The 20,932-nt window shown below is 44.0% G+C and overlaps 1 protein-coding gene across 1 annotated transcript; it reads right to left on the reverse strand.

Annotated features, from left to right (window-relative positions):
* Window positions 1-201: 201 nt before the first annotated feature.
* On the reverse strand, window positions 202-1,759 carry msmp2 (microseminoprotein, prostate associated 2). The gene is made up of 4 exons (XM_014152190.2): window positions 1,590-1,759; window positions 1,208-1,331; window positions 1,030-1,138; window positions 202-905 (listed from the first exon to the last, which is right to left on the reverse strand). The coding sequence occupies exons 2-4, from the start codon at window positions 1,326-1,328 to the stop codon at window positions 695-697; spliced, it is 441 nt and encodes a 146-aa protein (XP_014007665.1). The 5' UTR covers window positions 1,329-1,331; window positions 1,590-1,759; the 3' UTR covers window positions 202-694.
* Window positions 1,760-20,932: the final 19,173 nt, after the last annotated feature.

Here is a 20,932-nt window from a genome sequence, read left to right on the forward strand (position 1 = left end):
CTGATTTTCTGATGAAACAAAGGTGTGAATGAATTTATTCTATCACTGTCTTCTTACTGTCTCTGCCTTCAGGCCTATAAATCACGGTGGCAAGGCAGGTGAACTAACAGGTTACAGAGCAAACAAAGGTTGTAATATGGCTTTTTTCCCCCAGGGATTTTTCTCACGCACCACTCTACATGCACAGAAGAAGAACAGAAGGCATTTGAAATGTATCTTTTTATTTAAACATCAGGTACATGTAGGACCTAGGTACTAACGTCTTGTGGATTAAACATGTCCAATGTAACATACATGTATGAAGGAAATTCAATAATGCAGTGAGTCTGACTTTATAACCCCTCCCCCAATCTTTCGGTGTCACTGTGCCATTAGCTGCTGTGGCTGTGTGAGTGGATTGTATTACAGTAATTCTTATTCTTTGCTGTGTTCAAGCCTTGACTTGGGCAGGAGCTCACTGGAGCTGAGTACCAGTATCTCAAATGTTCTACTGCTTGGGCTCCTGTTCCTTTTATAGAATATTATCTCAAAAGTATTTGGAGCTCCTGCACCTAAATATAAACAGTACCGGCACCCAAAATGATTACCGGAACCAATTTCAGTCCAAGTCAAGCACTGCCTATGTTAATAACAGTCTATCTGCATTTGTTTGTAAGAAACAGTGAGAAACACTATCAGTCAATCTGTGTTTTAATCATTTCTCATCTTCCCATTTATGAATGGCAGAATTATGGACCGATCCAAATAAAGGGCAGCTGTCAGATTTCCATGGCTGCCGCGCCCCTAGCCTGAGACAACCCGGTCCACACAGACAAGGCAGCTTGTGATTGGCTTTCATCACAGCGATGATGTTGCAGGAGTCTGGCTTGCGGATCACATCACACCAGTCCATGGGTTGAGATCCACTGTGAGGAAGGTAAAGACATTAATAACACACTTTGTTCTATCAACCGTCAATACAATTAAACAGTGTCAATGCTGGGGTGGGTATTGTTATGTAAAAGGCTACAGTGTGATGGTCACACTTACTGATCACAGCAGCCCACTCCAAATGGATCCATACAGACACACTGGTAACAGTCCTTGGTCATCCAACTCTCACCTATTCCATACACTTGCCCCATGTACTCACAGCTTCCTATAAGACACATACACACATGGTTAATACACTCACACGCACACACATACTGTACACAAATACACGCACCTTTGGTATTGAAGTAGCACTCCCCACTGTTGTAGACAGATAAACAGGGCATACTGACACTCAGGATGAAGACTAGAGCGAGCAGCATCATCCTCATCATCCTCACTGGGTCTGTCATCATTGTCTGTGGATGAGGAACCAACTTAATAGTCAGACAATGGTCAGTCCATAGGGTTTAGTGTGGTGCATAGAACCAACATGGTCAATTATGATGAAAGAAAGGTATACTGTATACTCTTAGAGTTAAGGCTATAGAAAGGAAATCAGTTAATTCCATTTTATACAAATTATCCATCTGTTCATCTCTCACTCTCCCTTAATCTCTCTCTCTCTCTCTTTTCCACACTCACCATCTTTAATTCTATTTTTCCATCTCACTTACCCCCCAAAGATCCCTCTGTTTCTTTGTTGTGAAACTCTCGCATGTCCTCCTCTTTCTCCCCCTCTATCTTCTTTCTCTCTTCTTGGACAAAGTCTTCAGCTCCTGATGTCTTCTGTCTCTCTGTCCAGTATTCCTTATCCCTCCTCTCCCTCAGCCTGTCTCCCTTGGTGTCAGTCTTGTACTGTGGTGTGGTCTGTTCAGACTCAGATATTTATACAGCACCTCCATCTCATCAGCTCTGTCCCCCCCTCCTAACTCTATAGGTCCATCTCTCTCTCTCTCTCTTTATGATTATCTTTCTATGCCTTGGACACACACACACACACACACACACACACACACACACACACACACACACACACACACACACACTGTTATGACTTGCCTTCGTCATCTCCTCTTGTTTCCCTGCAGTGATTGTCCCTGTGCATATTGTCCCTGTGCATACATTGTGGACTCACTCAGATAACAGTTGCCACAGGATGCAGTTATGAGACCATTTTTATGGATCCCCCAAACTGGATGTGACATGTGGCTTCAGAGAGTTAAACCACTGGTGATTTAAACCACTGGTGATCATGTGGCTTCAGAGAGTTAAATCACTGGTGATCATGTGGCATCAGAGAGTTAAACCACTGGTGATCTTGTGGCTTCAGAGAGTTAAACCACTGGTGATCATGTGGCTTCAGAGAGTTAAACCACTGGTGATCATGTGGCCTCAGAGAGTTAAACCACTGGTGATCGTGTGGCATCAGAGAGTTAAACCACTGGTGATCTTGTGGCTTCAGAGAGTTAAACCACTGGTGATCTTGTGGCTTCAGAGAGTTAAACCACTGGTGATCTTGTGGCTTCAGAGAGTTAAACCACTGGTGATCTTGTGGCTTCAGAGAGTTAAACCACTGGTGATCATGTGGCTTCAGAGAGTTAAACAACTGGTGATCTTGTGGCTTCAGAGAGTTAAACCACTGGTGATCATGTGGCTTCAGAGAGTTAAACCACTGGTGATCATGTGGCCTCAGAGAGTTAAACCACTGGTGATCGTGTGGCATCAGAGAGTTAAACCACTGGTGATCTTGTGGCTTCAGAGAGTTAAACCACTGGTGATCTTGTGGCTTCAGAGAGTTAAACCACTGGTGATCATGTGGCTTCAGAGAGTTAAACCACTGGTGATCATGTGGCCTCAGAGAGTTAAACCACTGGTGATCTTGTGGCTTCAGAGAGTTAAACCACTGGTGATCATGTGGCTTCAGAGAGTTAAACCACTGGTGATCATGTGGCCTCAGAGAGTTAAACCACTGGTGATCGTGTGGCATCAGAGAGTTAAACCACTGGTGATCTTGTGGCTTCAGAGAGTTAAACCACTGGTGATCTTGTGGCTTCAGAGAGTTAAACCACTGGTGATCATGTGGCTTCAGAGAGTTAAACCACTGGTGATCATGTGGCTTCAGAGAGTTAAACCACTGGTGATCTTGTGGCTTCAGAGAGTTAAACCACTGGTGATATTGTGGCTTCAGAGAGTTAAACCACTGGTGATAATGTGGCTTCAGAGAGTTAAACCACTGGTGATCTCTATCAATGTAGCTGTTTAGTAACCATTAACCTATGCCATCACGGGACAGCAGATGAGTGTTTGCTTTCTGTGCATGTGTGTGTGTTTGGTGTGTGTGTGCACCCTTGTGTGTTTATGAGGGAGGGAAAGTCATTGAGAGAAAGTGTCTGCAATATTTGAGGGACCATGTTGTAAGACCACATTATATGACCACTCAGTATACCAGATGTACTCCCATAGCTCCTTCCACCAGCCTCCTCTGCTATATACAGTTGAAGTCAGAAGTTTACATACACTTAGGTTGGAGTCATTAAAACTCGTTTTCAACCACTCCACAAATGTATTGTTAACAAACTATGGTTTTGGCAAGTCGGTTAGGACATCTACTTTGTGCATGACACAAGTAATTTTTCCAACAATTGTTTACAGACAGATTATTTCACTTATAATTCACTGTATTATAATTCCAGTGGGTCAAATGTTTACATACACTAAGTTGACTGTGCCTTTAAACAGCTTGGAACATTCCAGGAAATGATGGCAAGGCTTTAGAAGCTTCTGATAGGCTAATTGGCATAATTTGAGTCAATTGGAGGTGTACCTGTGGATGTATTTCAAGGCCTACCTTCAAACTCAGTGCCTCTTTGCTTGACATCATGGGAAAATCAAAAGAAATCAGCCAAGACCTCAGAAAATAATTGTAGACCTCCACAGGTCTGGTTCATCCTTGGGAGCAATTTCCAAATGCCTGAAGGTACCACGTTCATCTGTACAAACAATAGTACGCAAGTATAAACACCATGGGATCACGCAGCCGTCATACTGCTCAGGAAGGAGACGCATTCTGTCTCCTAGAGATGAATGTACTTTGGTGCGAAAGTGCAAATTAATCCCAGAACAACAGCAAAGGACCTTGTGAAGATGCTGGAGGAAACAGGTACAAAAGTATCTATATCCACAGTTAAACAAGTCCTATATCGGCATAACCTGAAAGGCCGCTCAGCAAGGAAGTGCTGGACTGCTCCAAAACCGCCATAAAAAAGCCAGACTATGGTTTGCAACTGCACATGGGGACAAATATCGTACTTTTTTAGAGAAATGTCCTCTGGTCTCTTGAAACAAAAATATAACTGTTTGGCCATAATGACCATCGTTATGTTTGGAGGAAAAAGGATGCTTGCAAGCCGAAGAACACCATCCCAACCATGAAGCACGGGGGAGGCAGCATCATGTTGTGGGGGTGCTTTGCTGCAGGAGGGACTGGTGTACTTCACAAAATAGATGGCGTCATGAGGAAGTAAAATTATTTGGATATATTGAAGCAACATCTCAAGGCATCAGTCAGGAAGTTAAAGCTTGGTCGCAAATGGGTCTTCCAAAGTTGTGTCAAAATGGCTTAAGGACAACAAAGTCAAGGTATTGGAGTGGCCATCACAAAGGCCTGAACTCAATCCTATTGAAAATGTATGGGCAGAACTGAAAAAGCGTGTGCGAGCAAGTAGGCTTACAAACCTGACTCATTTACACCAGCTCTGTCAGCAGGAATGGGCCAAAATTCACCCAACTTATTGTGGGAAACTTGTGGAAGGCTACCCAAAATGTTTGAACCAAGTTAAACAATTTAAAGGCAATGCTACCAAATACTAACTGAGTGTATGTAAACTTCTGACCCACTGGGAATGTGATGAAAGAAATAAAAGCTGAAATAAATCATTCTCTCAACTATTATTCTGACATTTCACATTCTTAAAATAAAGTGGTGATCCTAACTGACCTAAGACAGGTAATTTTTACTCGGATTAAATGTCAGGAAGTGAATGTAAACTTCCAACTTCAACTTTGCCTGAACATATTTCTTTAGCAGATGCACTTTAATTTAGATTACGGGGAAGTCTTTTAATGGCTGCATTGTCCAACAATTGCTTTATGATGCAATTACATTAATACATTCATGCATATCAGTCATTATGTATAACAAGAGGTTATATCACTTATGAGTCATTAAAGCTGGAATCCTTAATTGAAACAAAAACAAAGCGGCTAACCCCGCCTGTGTTTTGGTATAAAGCTGAGGGATGGGCCTGGAGAAATGAAACCACTTTCAAATTGAAAGCAAGAGCTATGTATGCAAGGACTGACCATCCATGATATCAATATTATTGTTTTAACCATGTTTTGAGGCTGTATAGTGTTTGTTTACATGTACTTTGTTTACAAACATTGGAGTATAACAAGCCTTTATTTTGGGTTAAGATGGTGTATGACAGTTGAACTAAGCCCATGAGGCATTTAGAAGTTATATTCTTCAAGAATCAATGGCTATACTGTATATCTTTAAGTCCTAAAATGGATGTAGCAACTAAGGATTCTTGCTTTAAAATGTGTTTGTGAATATGGCATCACTATGTTTCACTGACCTTTATAATGAATGTCATTACATTTCTTAGAAACATGCAGCCATCTAATTATGTAGATATAGGCAATGTTATCCACACAATTTCAAAGTTTTGTTTTGTGTGTGTGTGTGTGTGTCAGAGTTTATCTAGTAATCTATTGTTTATACACATTAATGTTCTTTCTTCTTGAAATTGTTTGCATTCACCACCTTGGGTGTCCTGATAACACTCACAAAACAACACACACACACACACACCGTGGGTGATACACACAGGAGATATAGAGATCTATGGTGCTGCTGTGAAACCATATTGATATATTCTGTCCTATCCTGGGTAAGCAGCATCTGATAGATATTCATATCCTCTGACGTCAGAAAACCCACCCACCCAGTATACACTACTACCCAAATCAGTCAAATTGATATCATTGTGATGTGCAATACATTTTTCCTAATGCTCTCAGAAGCATGTAGAGAGTGGTGTAAAGCAGTTAAGTACAAATTCTTTAAAGTACTACTTAAGTAGTTTTGGGGGGTAAGCCAGACAAAATTAAACGGGCCTATTTATATAATGAATATGAATTCAGAAGACAGAAATTATTAAATATCAAAGTATTAGACCTCTCACTGAAGGCTTCAGTCATACAAAAGGTATACTTAAATCAGAACTGGTTCACTGGGAAATTAATAAGAATGTCTCACCCTGTTACGATTGTGTGGAGAGACGGACCAAAGCGCAGCGTGATATGGGTTCCACATGTTTATTGAATGAAACGCACAAAAACAATAAAGAACGAATGAAACGTGAAGCAAATGAAGTGCTCACAGGCAACTACACATAAACAAGATCCCACAAAACACAGTGGGGAAATGGCTGCCTAAATATGATCCCCAATCAGAGACAATGAAAAAGCAGCTGCCTCTGATTGGGAACCATACCAAGCCAACATAGAAATAAACAACCTAGATTACCCACCCTAGTCACACCACGACCTAACCAACATAGAGAATAAAAAGGCTCTCTATGGTCAGGGTGTGACAGTACGCCCCCCCCCACCCCCCCAAAGGTGCGGACTCCGGCCGCAAAACCTGACTCTATAGGGGAGGGTCCGGGTGGGCATCTAGCGTCGGTGGCGGCTCCGGTGCAGGTCGTAACCCCCGCCCAGACCCCGGATCCGACCATGGCGCCGGGCTGAATGCCGTGCCTGGACTGGGCACCGGCGCAGAAGAAGGCTCCGGCCATGGAGCTGGGTTGGACGCCGTGCCTGGACGCCGTGCCTGGACTGGGCACCGGTGCAGAGGAAGGCTCCGGCCTTGGAGCGGGACTGGACGCCGTGTCTGGACTGGGCACCGGCGCAAAGGAGGGCTCCAGCCATGGAGCGGGACTGGACACCAGTGCGGAGGAAATCTCCTGCCCTGGATCTGGACTGGACACCTTGCCTAGAAGCTCCGGACCGTGGACCGTCGCTGGAGGTTCCGGACCATGGACCGTCGTAGGAGGTTCCGGACAGTGGACCGTCATAGGAGGTTCCGGACCGGGGATCGTCGCCAGAAGCTCTGGACCGGGGACCGTTGCCGGAAGCTCTGGACCGGGGCTGTGGACCGGGGCTGTGGAGGCACACTGGGGACCTGGTGCATAGAGCCCGGCACAAATTGTACCGGAACGATGACACACTTCGCACGGCAAGTGCGGGGAGCTGGCACAGGACGTACTGGGCTGTGGAGGCGCACTGGAGACCTTGTGCTTGGAGCTGGCACACATGGTACCGGACAGATGACACGCTCCTCGAGGCGAGTGCGGAGAGCTGGTACACGACGCACAGGGCTGGGGAGGCGTACTGGAGACCTGGTGCGTGGAGCCGGTACAGATTTTACCAGACTGATAGCACACTGATAGACCTCAGGACGAGTACGGAGAGCTGACTCAGGTGGCATCAAACTGATAACGCGCTCCTTAGGGCGAATGTCGTGCATCATACACCAACACAACAACTCTCTCCTTTCTCTCTCCTCCAATTAATCCATCAACTCACTGATGGTCTCTGACTCCCTCCGTTCACTCTCCTCCAATTTCTCCATCTTCTCCCAGACTGGCTCTGGTTCACTCCTTGGGTCCGCCAACCACCCCCATGTGCCCCCCCCCCCCCTCCCCAGAAAAATGTTGGGGCTGTTTTTTGGGCTTTCGTTGTGGCCGCAAACCCGGCGTCGTCGCTGACCTCCCTTATCTACTTGTGTCTGCTTCCAAGGAAGGCTTTCGTGTCCCTCCATGATTTCCTCCCATGTCCAGGATATCTTCTCCTCCTTGATCTCCTCCCAAGCCCAGGATACCTTTTCCTCCTGGGCACGCTGCTTGGTCCTGGTTTGGTGGGATCTTCTGTCACGATCGTGTGGAGAAATGGACCAAAGCGCAGCGTGATATGGGTTCCACATGTTTATTGAATGAAACGCACAAAAACAATAAAGAATGAACGAAACGTGACGCAAATGAAGTGCTCACAGGCAACTACACATAAACAAGATCCCACAAAACACAGTGGGGAAATGGCTGCCTAAATATGATCCCCAATCAGAGACAATGAAAAAAAACAGCTGCCTCTGATTGGGAACCATACCAGGCCAACATAGAAATAAACAACCTAGGTTACCTTTGATACTGTGAACCATCAGATCCTCCTCTCCACCCTCTCCGAGTTGGGCATCTCCGGCGCGGCCCACGCTTGGATTGCGTCCTACCTGACAGGTCGCTCCTACCAGGTGGCGTGGCGAGAATCTGTCTCCGCACCATGCGCTCTCACCACTGGTGTCCCCCAGGGCTCTGTTCTAGGCCCTCTCCTATTCTCGCTATACACCAAGTCACTTGGCTCTGTCATATCCTCACATGGTCTCTCCTATCATTGCTATGCAGACGACACACAATTAATCTTCTCCTTTCCCCCTTCTGATAACCAGGCGGCGAATCGCATCTCTGCATGTCTGGCAGACATATCAGTGTGGATGACGGATCACCAGCTCAAGCTGAACCTCGGCAAGACGGAGCTGCTCTTCCTCCCGGGGAAGGACTGCCCGTTCCATGATCTCGCCATCACGGTTGACAACTCCCTTGTGTCCTCCTCCCAGAGTGCTAAGAACCTTGGCGTGATCCTGGACAACACCCTGTCGTTCTCCACTAACATCAAGGCGGTGACCCGATCCTGTAGGTTCATGCTCTACAACATTCGCAGAGTACGACCCTGCCTCACACAGGAAGCAGCGCAGGTCCTAATCCAGGCACTTGTCATCTCCCGTCTGGATTACTGCAACTCGCTGTTGGCTGGGCTCCCTGCCTGTGCCATTAAACCCCTACAACTCATCCAGAACGCCGCAGCCCGTCTGGTGTTCAACCTTCCCAAGTTCTCTCACGTCACCCCGCTCCTCCGCTCTCTCCACTGGCTTCCAGTTGAAGCTCGCATCCGCTACAAGACCATGGTGATTGCCTACGGAGCTGTGAAGGGAACAGCACCTCCATACTTTCAGGCTCTGATCAGACCCTACACCCAAACAAGGGCACTGCGTTCATCCACCTCTGGCCTGCTGGCCCCCCTACCTCTGAGGAAGCACAGTTCCCGCTCAGCCCAGTCAAAACTGTTCGCTGCTCTGGCACCCCAATGGTGGAACAAGCTCCCTCACGACGCCAGGACAGCGGAGTCAATCACCACCTTCCGGAGACACCTGAAACCCCACCTCTTTAAGGAATACCTAGGATAGGATAAAGTAATCCTTCTAACCCCCCCCCCCCCCCCCCTAAAAGATTTAGAAGCACTATTGTAAAGTGGTTGTTCCACTGGATATCATAAGGTGAATGCACCAATTTGTAAGTCGCTCTGGATAAGAGCGTCTGCTAAATGACTTAAATGTAAATGTAAATGTTACCCACCCTCAGTCACACCCCGACCTAACCAACATAGAGAATAAAACGTTTCTCTATGGTCAGGGCGTGACACACCCTATGTTCTAGAATGGCCTTTTCCCCTTTATTCAGATATCAACCTTGCACTTTCAGTTATTTGAAAAGGAAATGATCTCCCAAATGTTGCTATTTTTAAAACAAGCCATAGAAAGTTGGTTGCAATTTCAATTTAATCCACCAGAAAAAACAGAACAACAAATATTGTGGTTAAACTCAAATATACTAATAGATTTTAAAAAATCCTAATCCTTGCAAATGATATCATAAATAGGACTGGTGGAGTTATGTCACACATGCAGCTAACAGAAATATATGGAAATGTCTGCTCTACCCAAAATTATAACCAACTAATTGCACAATTACCGCAAAAATGGAAGAGGAAAGTGGAAAGGGAAAAGGTAAGGAACTTGTCTGTCGGCCCGGCATTAAATACCATAATTGGTTAAAAAAAATGGTCATAAATAAAAAAGTATACCCGTTTCATTTAAGGACCAAAAAAATGACAGCTGTGCCATATAGATTGCAAAATAGTTGGGAAGAAATTTTCGACGTAGCGATTCCATGGCACATGGTTTATGAACTGATAAGCAAAACGACGCTGGATTCAAAACTTAGAATTTTTCATTTTAACTTATTATACAAAATTCTTGCAACCAATATATGGGGGATACAACCTTCCCAGCTCTGCAGATTTAGCTGTGAAGAGACAGAATCATTAGATCATTTGTTTTGGTGCTGTCCATGTGTAGCTTGTTTTTGGTCACATGTCCAGGAATGGCTGAAGAATTGCAACATTTACTTCCAGCTAACTCTGCAGATAGCACTACTGGGTGATCTGAAAAGTCATAGTCAATCAATCCATAATATAATAATACTTTTAGCAAAAACTTTAATTTACAATCTGTGGAAATTATGAGAATAGAAAGGTTCAGAGCTTTGGTGAAACATCACAGCACACTTGAAAAATATATGGCAAACAGAAATCCAATATGGATGGTGTCAAGAGATAGATGGGCGGGGTTGAATGGAGCTGAAGGTTGGGAATAATATCAACTAATAACAAGAAGATAACTAATGTAAATCATACTGTGTCCGTAAAACATATATTGGTTCAGAAATTTTGTGAAAGAAACAGATGGAGAGGTTGAGGTTAGCGGAAGGACAGGAGTAAAAACAAACAAAATATAACTATTGTAAAATAGACTGTGCCATAAAATGTATATAGTATGTATAAGCTGGAAGTAGAAGCCTAAGTGTTGTTGTTCACTAGTTTACTCCAATTAGGGGAGGGGTGGTAGGGTTAGAAAGTAATAAAGGAAAAAAAAAAATATATATATATATATATATATATATATATATGTATGTATGTATATATATGTATGTATGTATGTATGTATATATGTATATATGTATGTGTGTATGTATGTATATATGTGTGTGTATATATATATATATATATATATATATATATATATACTGCTAAAAAAAATAAAGGGAACACTTAAACAACACAATGTAACTCCAAGTCAATCACACTTCTGTGAAATCAAACTGTCCACTTAGGAAGCAACACTGATTGACAATAAATTTCACATGCTGTTGTGCAAATGGAATAGACAACAGGTGGAAATTATAGGCAATTAGCAAGACACCCCCAATAAAGGAGTGGTTCTGCAGGTGGGGACCACAGACCACTTCTCAGTTCCTATGCTTCCTGGTTGATGTTTTGGTCACTTTTGAATGCTGGCGGTGCTTTCACTCTAGTGGTAGCATGAGACGGAGTCTACAACCCACACAAGTGGCTCAGGTAGTGCAGCTCATCCAGGATGGCACATCAATGCGAGCTGTGGCAAGAAGGTTTGCTGTGTCTGTCAGCGTAGTGTCCAGAGCATGGAGGCGCTACCAGGAGACAGGCCAGTACATCAGGAGACGTGGAGGAGGCCATAGGAGGGCAACAATCCAGCAGCAGGACCGCTACCTCTGCCTTTGTGCAAGGAGGAGCAGGAGAAGCACTGCCAGAGCCCTGCAAAATTACCTCCAGCAGGCCACAAATGTGCATGTGTCTGCTCAAATGGTCAGAAACAGACACCATGAGGGTGGAATGAGGGCCCGACGTCCACAGGTGGGGGTTGTGCTTACAGCCCAACACCGTGCAGGACGTTTGGCATTTGCCAGAGAACATCAAGATTGGCAAATTCGCCACTGGCGCCCTGTGCTCTTCACAGATGAAAGCAGGTTCACACAGCACGTGACAGACGTGACAGAGTCTGGAGACGCCGTGGAGAACGTTCTGCTGCCTGCAACATCCTCCAGCATGACCGGTTTGGCGTTGGGTCAGTCATGGTGTGGGGTGGCATTTCTTTGGGGGGCCGCACAGCCCTCCATGTGCTCGCCAGAGGTAGCCTGACTGCCATTAGGTACCGAGATGAGATCCTCAGACCCCTTGTGAGACCATATGCTGGTGCGGTTGGCCCTGGGTTCCTCCTAATGCAAGACAATGCTAGACCTCATGTGGCTGGAGTGTGTCAGCAGTTCCTGCAAGAGGAAGGCATTGATGCTATGGACTGGCCCGCCCGTTCCCCAGACCTGAATCCAATTGAGCACATCTGGGACATCATGTCTCGCTCCATCCACCAACGCCACGTTGCACCACAGACTGTCCAGGAGTTGGCAGATGCTTTAGTCCAGGTCTGGGAGGAGATCCCTCAGGAGACCATCCGCCACCTCATCAGGAGCATGCCCAGGCGTTGTAGGGAGGTCATACAGGCACGTGGAGGCCACACACACTACTGAGCCTCATTTTGACTTGTTTTAAGGACATTACATCAAAGTTGGATCAGCCTGTAGTGTGGTTTTCCACTTTAATTTTGAGTGTGACTCCAAATCCAGACCTCTATGGGTTGATACATTGGATTTCCATTGATTATTTTTGTGTGATTTTGTTGTCAGCACATTCAACTATGTAAAGAAAAAAGTATTTAGTAAGATTATTTCTTTCATTCAGATCTAGGATGTGTTGTTTAAGTGTTCCCTTTATTTTTTTGAGCAGTATATAAAGATATGTATATATATATATAAATATATATATATATATAAAGATATGTATGTATATGTATCTATGTATGTATATATTTATGTGTGTGTATATGTATGTATCTATGTATGTACAGTGTGTATGTGTATGTATGTAAACGCAGCAAAAAAAGAAAGTCCTCTCACTGTCAACTGCGTTTATATTCAGCAAACTTAACATGTGTAAATATTTGTATGAACATAAGATTCAACAACTGAGACATAAACTGAACAAGTTCCACAGATGTGACTAACAGAAATTGAATGTGTCCCTAAACAAAGAGGGGTCAAAATCAAAAGTAACAGTCAGTATCTGGTGTGCCCACCAGCTGCAATAAGTACTGCAGTGCATCTCCTCCTCATGGACTGCACCAGGTTTGCCAGTTCTTGCTGTGAGATGTTACCCCATTCTTCCACCAAGGCACCTGCAAGATCCCGGACCTTTCCGGGGGGAATGGCCCTAGCCCGCACCCTCAGATCCAACAGGTCCCAGACGTGCTCAATGGGATTGAGTTACGGGCTCTTCGCTGGCCATAGCAGAACACTAACATTCCTGTCTTGCAGAAAATCATGCACAGAACGAGCAGTATGACTGGTGGCATTGTCATGCTGGAGGGTCAAGTCAGGATGAGCATTGAGATTGCCTGCAATGGCAACAAGGTCAGTCCGATGATGCTGTGACACACCGCCCCATACCATGACGGACCCTCCGCATCCAAATTGATCCCGCTCCAGATTACAGGCCTCGTTGTAATGCTCATTCCTTCGACGATAAATGCGAATCCGACCATCACCCCTGGTGAGACAAAACCGCGACTCGTCAGTGAAGAGCATTTTTTGCCAGTCCTGTCTGGTCCAGCGACGGTGGGTTTGTGCCCATAGGCGATGTTGTTGCCAGGGATGTCTGGTGAGGACCTGCCTTACAACAGACCTACAAGCCCTCAGTCCAGCCTCTCTCAGCCTATTGCGGACAGTCTGAACACTGATGGAGGGATTGTGCATTCCTGGTGTAACCTGGGCAGTTGTTGTTGCCATCCTGTACCTGTCCCACAGGTGTGATGTTCGGATGTACCGATCTTGTGCAGGTGTTGTTACACGTGGTCTGCCACTGCGAGGACGATGAGCTGTCCGTCCTGTCTCCCTGTTGCGCTGTCTTAGGCATCTCACAGTACGGACATCTGCAGTCCTGCCTCCTTGCAGCATGCCTACGGCACGTTCACGCAGAAGAACAGGGACCCTGGGCCTCTTTCTTTTGGTGTTTTTCAGAGTCAGTAGAAAGGCCTCTTTAGTGTCCTAAGTTTTCATAACTGTGACCTTAATTGCCTACCGTCTGTAAACTGCTAGTGTCTTAACGACCGTTCCACTGGTGCATGTTCATTAATTGTTTATGGTTCATTGAACAAGCATGAAAAACAGTGTTTAAACCCTTTACAATGAAGATCTGTGAAGTTATTTGGATTTTTACGAATTATCTTTGAATGACAGGGTCCTACAAAAGGGACGTTTCTTTTTTTGCTGAGTTTATATGTGTATATATATTTGCAAAAAAATATATGGGGGATTGGAAGTGATGCAGACAATTACATTGATGGAAGCTACATTCTATCTGCAATATTAAAGCTGATCTACCTCCTAAAAAATAAATGTATAAATAAAAATAATACATTTTGGGGGGGTATCTGTACTTTATTATTTATATTTTTGACAACTTTTACTTAACTACATTTCTTTAAAAAATGATGTACTTTTTACTCCATACGTTTATCCAGACACCAAAAAGAAAAATGTACATTTTGAATGCTTAGCAGGACAGAATAATGGTTCAATCACGCACTTATCCAGAGGACCTCCCTGGTTATCTGGCGGACTCACTAAACACATGCTTCGTTTATATCTCAAGTGTTGGAGTGTGCCCCTTGCTATCCGTAAATAAAAAAAAACTAAATTGTGCCGTTTGCTTATTATAAGCAATTTGAAATTATTCATGCTTTTACTTTTGATAGTTAAGTATATTTTTGCAATTAAATTTACTTTTGATACTTAAGTATATTTGAAACTAAATAATTGTTTATTTTTACTCAAGTAGTACTTTACCAGGTGACTTTCACTTTTACTTGTCATTTTCTATTAAGGTATCTTTACTTTTACTCAAGTATGACAATTGGGTATTTTTTCCACCACTGCATGTATACATCACACACATGATGATATTACTCATTACATTATCCTTAATCACATTAGCCGTTGCTTAGCGACTAGCACAAACTCTTAATGTGGAAAGTCTCTCATTCCCAAACTAAGTCAAATATATGATAATTGAAATATAAAAATAGACTTCTCGCAATATCTCTGCATAGGTAATACTGTTGAGCGACATGGATTCAGAGAGGGGTGAGTAAGGGAGAGAAGAGGGAGAGAGGGTGTGGGAGAAAAAGAGAACAACAGAGCGGGCAAGGGGGAAGAGAGGAAGAAAGAGTGAGAGAAGAAGACAGCTAGGGAGGGAGGGAGGGAGGGAGGGAGGGAGGGAGGGAGGGAGGGAGGGAGGGAGGGAGGGAAAATGAGACAATGAGAGAGGAAAATATCTCAGTTTTTCTGTCTCCGTGAGGTTTGATAATTTGATGTGGAGTTTTTGGAAGGCCAATCCCCGTGCATCCTCTTAAATGTAGAGGCAACATCAGCCCCCTCCACAGTTTGGACCACTTCCTGTGGGACTGGGATGGGCTGCTATGGCCATGGACCACTTCCTATCTGTGGGACTGGGATGGGCTGCTATGACCATGGACCACTTCCTGTGGGACTGGGATGGGCTGCTATGGCCATGGACCACTTCCTATTTGTGGGACTGGGATGGGCTGCTATGGCCATGGACCACTTCCTATCTGTGGGACTGGGATGGGCTGCTATGGCACTGGACCACTTCCTATTTGTGGGACTGGGATGGGCTGCTATGGCCATGGACCACTTCCTATCTGTGGGACTGGGATGGGCTGCTATGGCACTGGACCACTTCCTATCTGTGGGACTGGGATGGGCTGCTATGGCCATGGACCACTTCCTATCTGTGGGACTGGGATGGGCTGCTATGACCATGGACCACTTCCTATCTGTGGGACTGGGATGGGCTGCTATGACCATGGACCACTTCCTATCTGTGGGACTGGGATGGGCTGCTATGACCATGGACCACTTCCTATTTGTGGGACTGGGATGGGCTGCTATGACCATGGACCACTTCCTATTTGTGGGACTGGGATGGGCTGCTATGACCATGGACCACTTCCTATTTGTGGGACTGGGATGGGCTGCTATGACCATGGACCACTTCCTATTTGTGGGACTGGGATGGGCTGCTATGGCCATGGACCACTTCTTATCTGTGGGACTGGGATGGGCTGCTATGACCATGGACCACTTCCTATCTGTGGGACTGGGATGGGCTGCTATGACCATGGACCACTTCCTATTTGTGGGACTGGGATGGGCTGCTATGGCACTGGACCACTTCCTATCTGTGGGACTGGGATGGGCTGCTATGGCACTGGACCACTTCCTATCTGTGGGACTGAGATGGGCTGCTATGACCATGGACCACTTCCTATTTGTGGGACTGGGATGGGCTGCTATGGCCATGGACCACTTCCTATCTGTGGGACTGAGATGGGCTGCTATGGCACTGGACCACTTCCTATCTGTGGGACTGAGATGGGCTGCTATGACCATGGACCACTTCCTATCTGTGGGACTGAGATGGGCTGCTATGACCATGGACCACTTCCTATCTGTGGGACTGAGATGGGCTGCTATGGCCATGGCTCATAACTGTACTAAGGTGCCATTATAATTAGCCTACTGTTCACTCTTGATTCGTGCACATCGGATAACACAATCTTTGTGTAAGTGCATCAGTCCCAATTTAGATATCCACAGCGGATTTGGTATATCTGCGCCTGATATCTATATAATAGTTAAATAAACTATTGCAGATAGTAAAAGTCAACTGTACCCTCAGTGACCTGACAACCAGATACAATTCGCTGTACTGCCCATAAAAAGGTACATTTGCATTTGTTGATGGACAAACCGTAGTGAACTGTAAATGGTTGTTTGTTTTGTGGGCGGATTCTGTTGGCAGCTGCCAAACTGGAGGTGCAAATATTACGAAAGAGATGATGGATTCCCTACACACATACTCTGACGTCAAACGACATTAACCCTCACACCTCCTCAGTTCTCATTTGTTCAATGTTTTCTGTATACACAGCAGACACGGATCTTATCTCTTGAAACACTGTGGCAACATTTTACAATCAGTCTTTTCCAGGTTTAACTGTCTTTATTCAAAGTAAATGCAATAGCAAAGACTATATATATATATATATATATATATATACTAAATCTAAGCAGGCTTCTATACAGCCTAATACTACATTACATTGCCTGAATGTTGTCAATTGGTTATTTTAATAATGTTAAGAGATATAAAATAGAAATGTTTGTATCATTTTAATTTACAATATAGTCGTCCATGCTCGTCTATTCAAAAACTGGATAACTCTTTAGAATAAAGTAAAATAATAGCTCATGAATAAAGCATTTTTTAAATGATTTACAAACAATACAAACCATGATTATCTGACTCGACTGGCCTGTTAGTATCCAGGGTCTGTAGATGTGTGCCAGGCTCTGTAGGAATATGTCTGATATTTAGTTGACTTGATTACGCAGGAGAACAACCGAATATCAAACATATCACACAGCCCCTGGCCAAACAGGACCCCATGCAGCCATCCTGTCTTCTGTCTGAAAGGACACAGATATGGGTGGGTTTTTAGGACAGATCATTTGTGTGCCAGTGTTAAGCGTTAGAGAGATGATGAAAAACGAAACATCAGGAAAAGGTGAATTTGGACATTAACATGAACAATTTATAAAAAATTTAAAAACGGTGGTATAAACGGGTTTAAGACATTTGATGTAAGTGCACATTTAACATGTTATTTAGTTTCATAGGGAGAGGACCAGACATGAATGATATCCAGAGTTCCACCTACAGCAAAGTAACAGAGCAGAGGGAAGAGCCCTTTGTGGGGAGGGAGTGAAGGTGGGGTTTGGAGGGACAGACGAAACAGATGAAAGACAGGTAACCAACTGATCCAACACTCCTACAGAGCGAGAGAGAGAGAGAGAGAGAGAGTCTTATACTTACAATGTTTTCTATGTCCCAATAGCGTAGTCCTCTTTATCTTGGTCCAGTGTATGTGTGTGTCATATCCATTGCCCCTGTTCTGTGTTGTTGACATGAAGAGCAACAGCCGTTCAATGCATGTCCCATTCACAGTTCTACTCTAGTTACAAAGGTGTTAGGTCTCAGCATGTGGGTGCGTAGGTTTGTGAAGTTTCCGTAAAGTATGTAAGTACAAGTCTATGTCTTTGAAAGTGCTGGGGTATTTGAGAACACGTGTGTGTGTGTGTGTAGCTGTGTGGTGTGTAGCTGTGTGTCAGTGTGTGGCGTGGTTGTGGTCTGTGTGTAGGAGTTTGTGTGAGTTCCCTGTGGGACGGGGTATATATACACCCCTGTAGATTTGGGGGGCTCCACACACACCCATACATAATTAGGAGTGTATTGATTGCTGTGGCCTAGGGCCCTTCCTCCCTGCATTAGCTGGATCAATACATCAGACTTTCATCCAGCTGTGAGTTCACACACTGACACACCAATATGGTCATAGACTAAAGTCAATTAACTCCATGTTTGAATATGTGTTCTTAGCTGTAACTATGGCTATAACGTCACTGTAACTATGGCTAGAATGTCACATACAGCCTTATAGGTGGACTATCTTTGTGAGTTTAGTAGATAGGAAAGTTGTTTGGATTGATTGTTGCTCCCTCCAGCAGTGGCCCTGTGGTGGGCCTACTGTGGATGGATGTACTGTAGACAAGCTATAAATAACCTGTGTTTTCTCCTTACAGCCTTTTTCTTTATTTTCAACCACCCCATGTCATCAAGGAGCCCTGGTTGTCAAGGTGACCCTTGGTTGTCAAGGTGAACCTAGTCGTCATGTTGACCTTAGTCATCAAGGTGACCTCTGGTTGTCAATGGAACCCCATGGTGGCTTGTGATGTCATCTGGTGAGATTTTGCCTTGTGTCTGTGTATCTCACACTGAATGCAGGTCAAGGGTCATCCCTCTTGATGTGTGAAGGGCTCAATGAGAGCAGAGCAACATTTCTCTGGGTGGTATGAACCCACACCTTCAGGGGTAGAATGAGGGAGGAATCTGAAAAGGGAAAATCAACCAGTTCAACAAGGGGTTTGGTGTTGTGTTGTGTGAGGGGATTCACAGTCTTATTTCACAAACATCCAAATATTCTGTTTACTTCCCTTCTTTCAATCATGAGCCTGCCTCAGATGTGCAATCTACTGGGTTCCTGTAGGACAAAAAGGGTACAAAGGATATTATAAAGTAAATATGAACATCAAAAAATCGGACTGTTTTCCAGCAAAACGTACCAACAGAGGGTTATTAAAAAAAAATGTATATGAGGCTCCAACTACATATACTTAAACGTATACATTGTAAAAATGTTTATAATACATTTACAATACAATTTAAAGTGTAAATTAAGTCTGGTTCAGTTTTGCAACATGATTAAGTCTAATAGCAACGATTCTATTTATCGGTTGAGGATTTGTCATCTGTTAATTTCTAATACTATTTATCCTGTACTGTTAGAACAATTAGTACTTTCATATTAAACTGAATGACTAAGAATAATTTAACGTAATGACTACCACCTTACATCATTTCAATTGTCCACTTCCTCATTGCTTCGATTAAGGACAGATATTAGGCATATCAGGACATACTATATGTATTAGTGATGTTTGTGGGATGTTGGGCAGAGGTCCACTCCCCCATCCTATCTCTCCTCCCCCTTTCCCCACTCTCTCTGTTCTCCCTGTCCTACAGTTGCCAGGCGGTAACAGTGACCTTGTGAGTTTGCTGGAGCGGAATGATAGCTCCCTAATTGGCTAGGCCTAATTTAAGCCTGAAGGGAGCATTGTCATCTGTGGAGGGAGGTAGGGGGAGAGAGGTAGGGGGGAATAGAAAGAGAGAAGGGGGAGGTAGAGGGGAAGAGATAGGAGGGAGAAAGGTGGAGAGGGGGAGACATTAAATGGATAGGAGAGGGAGAGCAAGCGAAAGGTAAAGATAAAAGGACAGAGAGTGAACAGGATGGAGTGACAGAAAGACAGAGGTCTCCACAGTATATTGTATGAAACCAAATAAGCACAATTTTTTTTTTTATACCAATACATTTGCAGAGAAAAACATTTAATTCTCAAAAAGACACGTGTCTAAATTATTGGCACCCTTAAATATTCTTATATTTTATCCGAATTAACATTTTTATTTTTTAAGTTGATTTCAGTTTAAGGAACTGAATTGTGGCTTTCCATTGCTTCCTGTTTCACTGGGGCATAAAAATTAGGTAACACGCATGTAAAATCCCTCTGTCATTCATCACAATGGGGAAAGGCAAAGCACTCACAAATAAGAAGAGACATGGTTGTTGACTTTCATAAAATCAGGCAGTGTGTACGATTTTTTTTCCTGAAAAACCAAATATACCACTTAACATTATTAAGGCAACAATTTAGAAGTTTAAAACCACTGGAACAGTGGTAAACTTGCCTGGTATCGGATGCAAGTATATCTTGTCCCCAGTGGTGTAGTGGTAAAACTGCAAAACTTGGTCGCATCTTCGGGTCACCAAATCTACAATAAGATGCCACCTCCATGCCAGTTGGCTATTTGGAAAGGCTTCAGTAAAAAGCCTTTACTGAGAGCAACCAGCATATGGAAACGCCTGGAGTTTACTAAACGGCATTGGCACTTTGTTTAGAACCAGAAATAGAGCTCTTTGGCCATGCACACCAGTGTAGGCCATGCACACCATATGCAGAAAATAACCTCATACCTACTGTAAAATATGGTGGCGGATCTTTGATGTTAAAAGGCTGTTTTGCTTTTACTTGTCCTGGGGCCCTTGTTAAGGTCAATAGCATCATGAACTCTACCAAGTAGTACGAAAATATTTTTGACAAAAAGGCTGAAACTTGGCCGCAAGTGGATCTTCCAGCAAGACAATGACTCCAAGCAAACATCAGAAATCCACAAATAAATGCTTAATTGACCACAAAAAAAAATAAAAAATCTGCATTTTGCAATGGCCATCTCAGTCTCCAGACTAAAAAAAACCTGTGGTTTGAACTGAAGAGGCCAGTCCATAAGCACAGGCCAACAGATATCAGGGATCTGGAAAGATTCTGTATGGAGGAATGGTCTAAGATCCTTCAATCTCATAAAACATTCT

This window comes from Salmo salar, chromosome ssa02, assembly GCF_905237065.1.
Source record: "Salmo salar chromosome ssa02, Ssal_v3.1, whole genome shotgun sequence".
In the NCBI taxonomy this organism is placed as follows: Eukaryota; Metazoa; Chordata; class Actinopteri; order Salmoniformes; family Salmonidae; genus Salmo; species Salmo salar.

What these genes read in the sequence shown, in the direction of transcription:
- msmp2 (XM_014152190.2), bottom strand. Translation starts at nt 1,328, where the DNA reads ATGATGACAGACCCAGTGAGGATGATGAGGATGATGCTGCTCGCTCTA. An exon ending in GTGCTACTTCAATACCAAAG is followed by an intron (nt 1,139 to 1,207) that starts GTGCGTGTATTT and finishes TGTGTCTTATAG; the next exon opens with GAAGCTGTGAGTACATGGGG. An exon ending in GGAGTGGGCTGCTGTGATCA is followed by an intron (nt 906 to 1,029) that starts GTAAGTGTGACC and finishes CCTTCCTCACAG; the next exon opens with TGGATCTCAACCCATGGACT.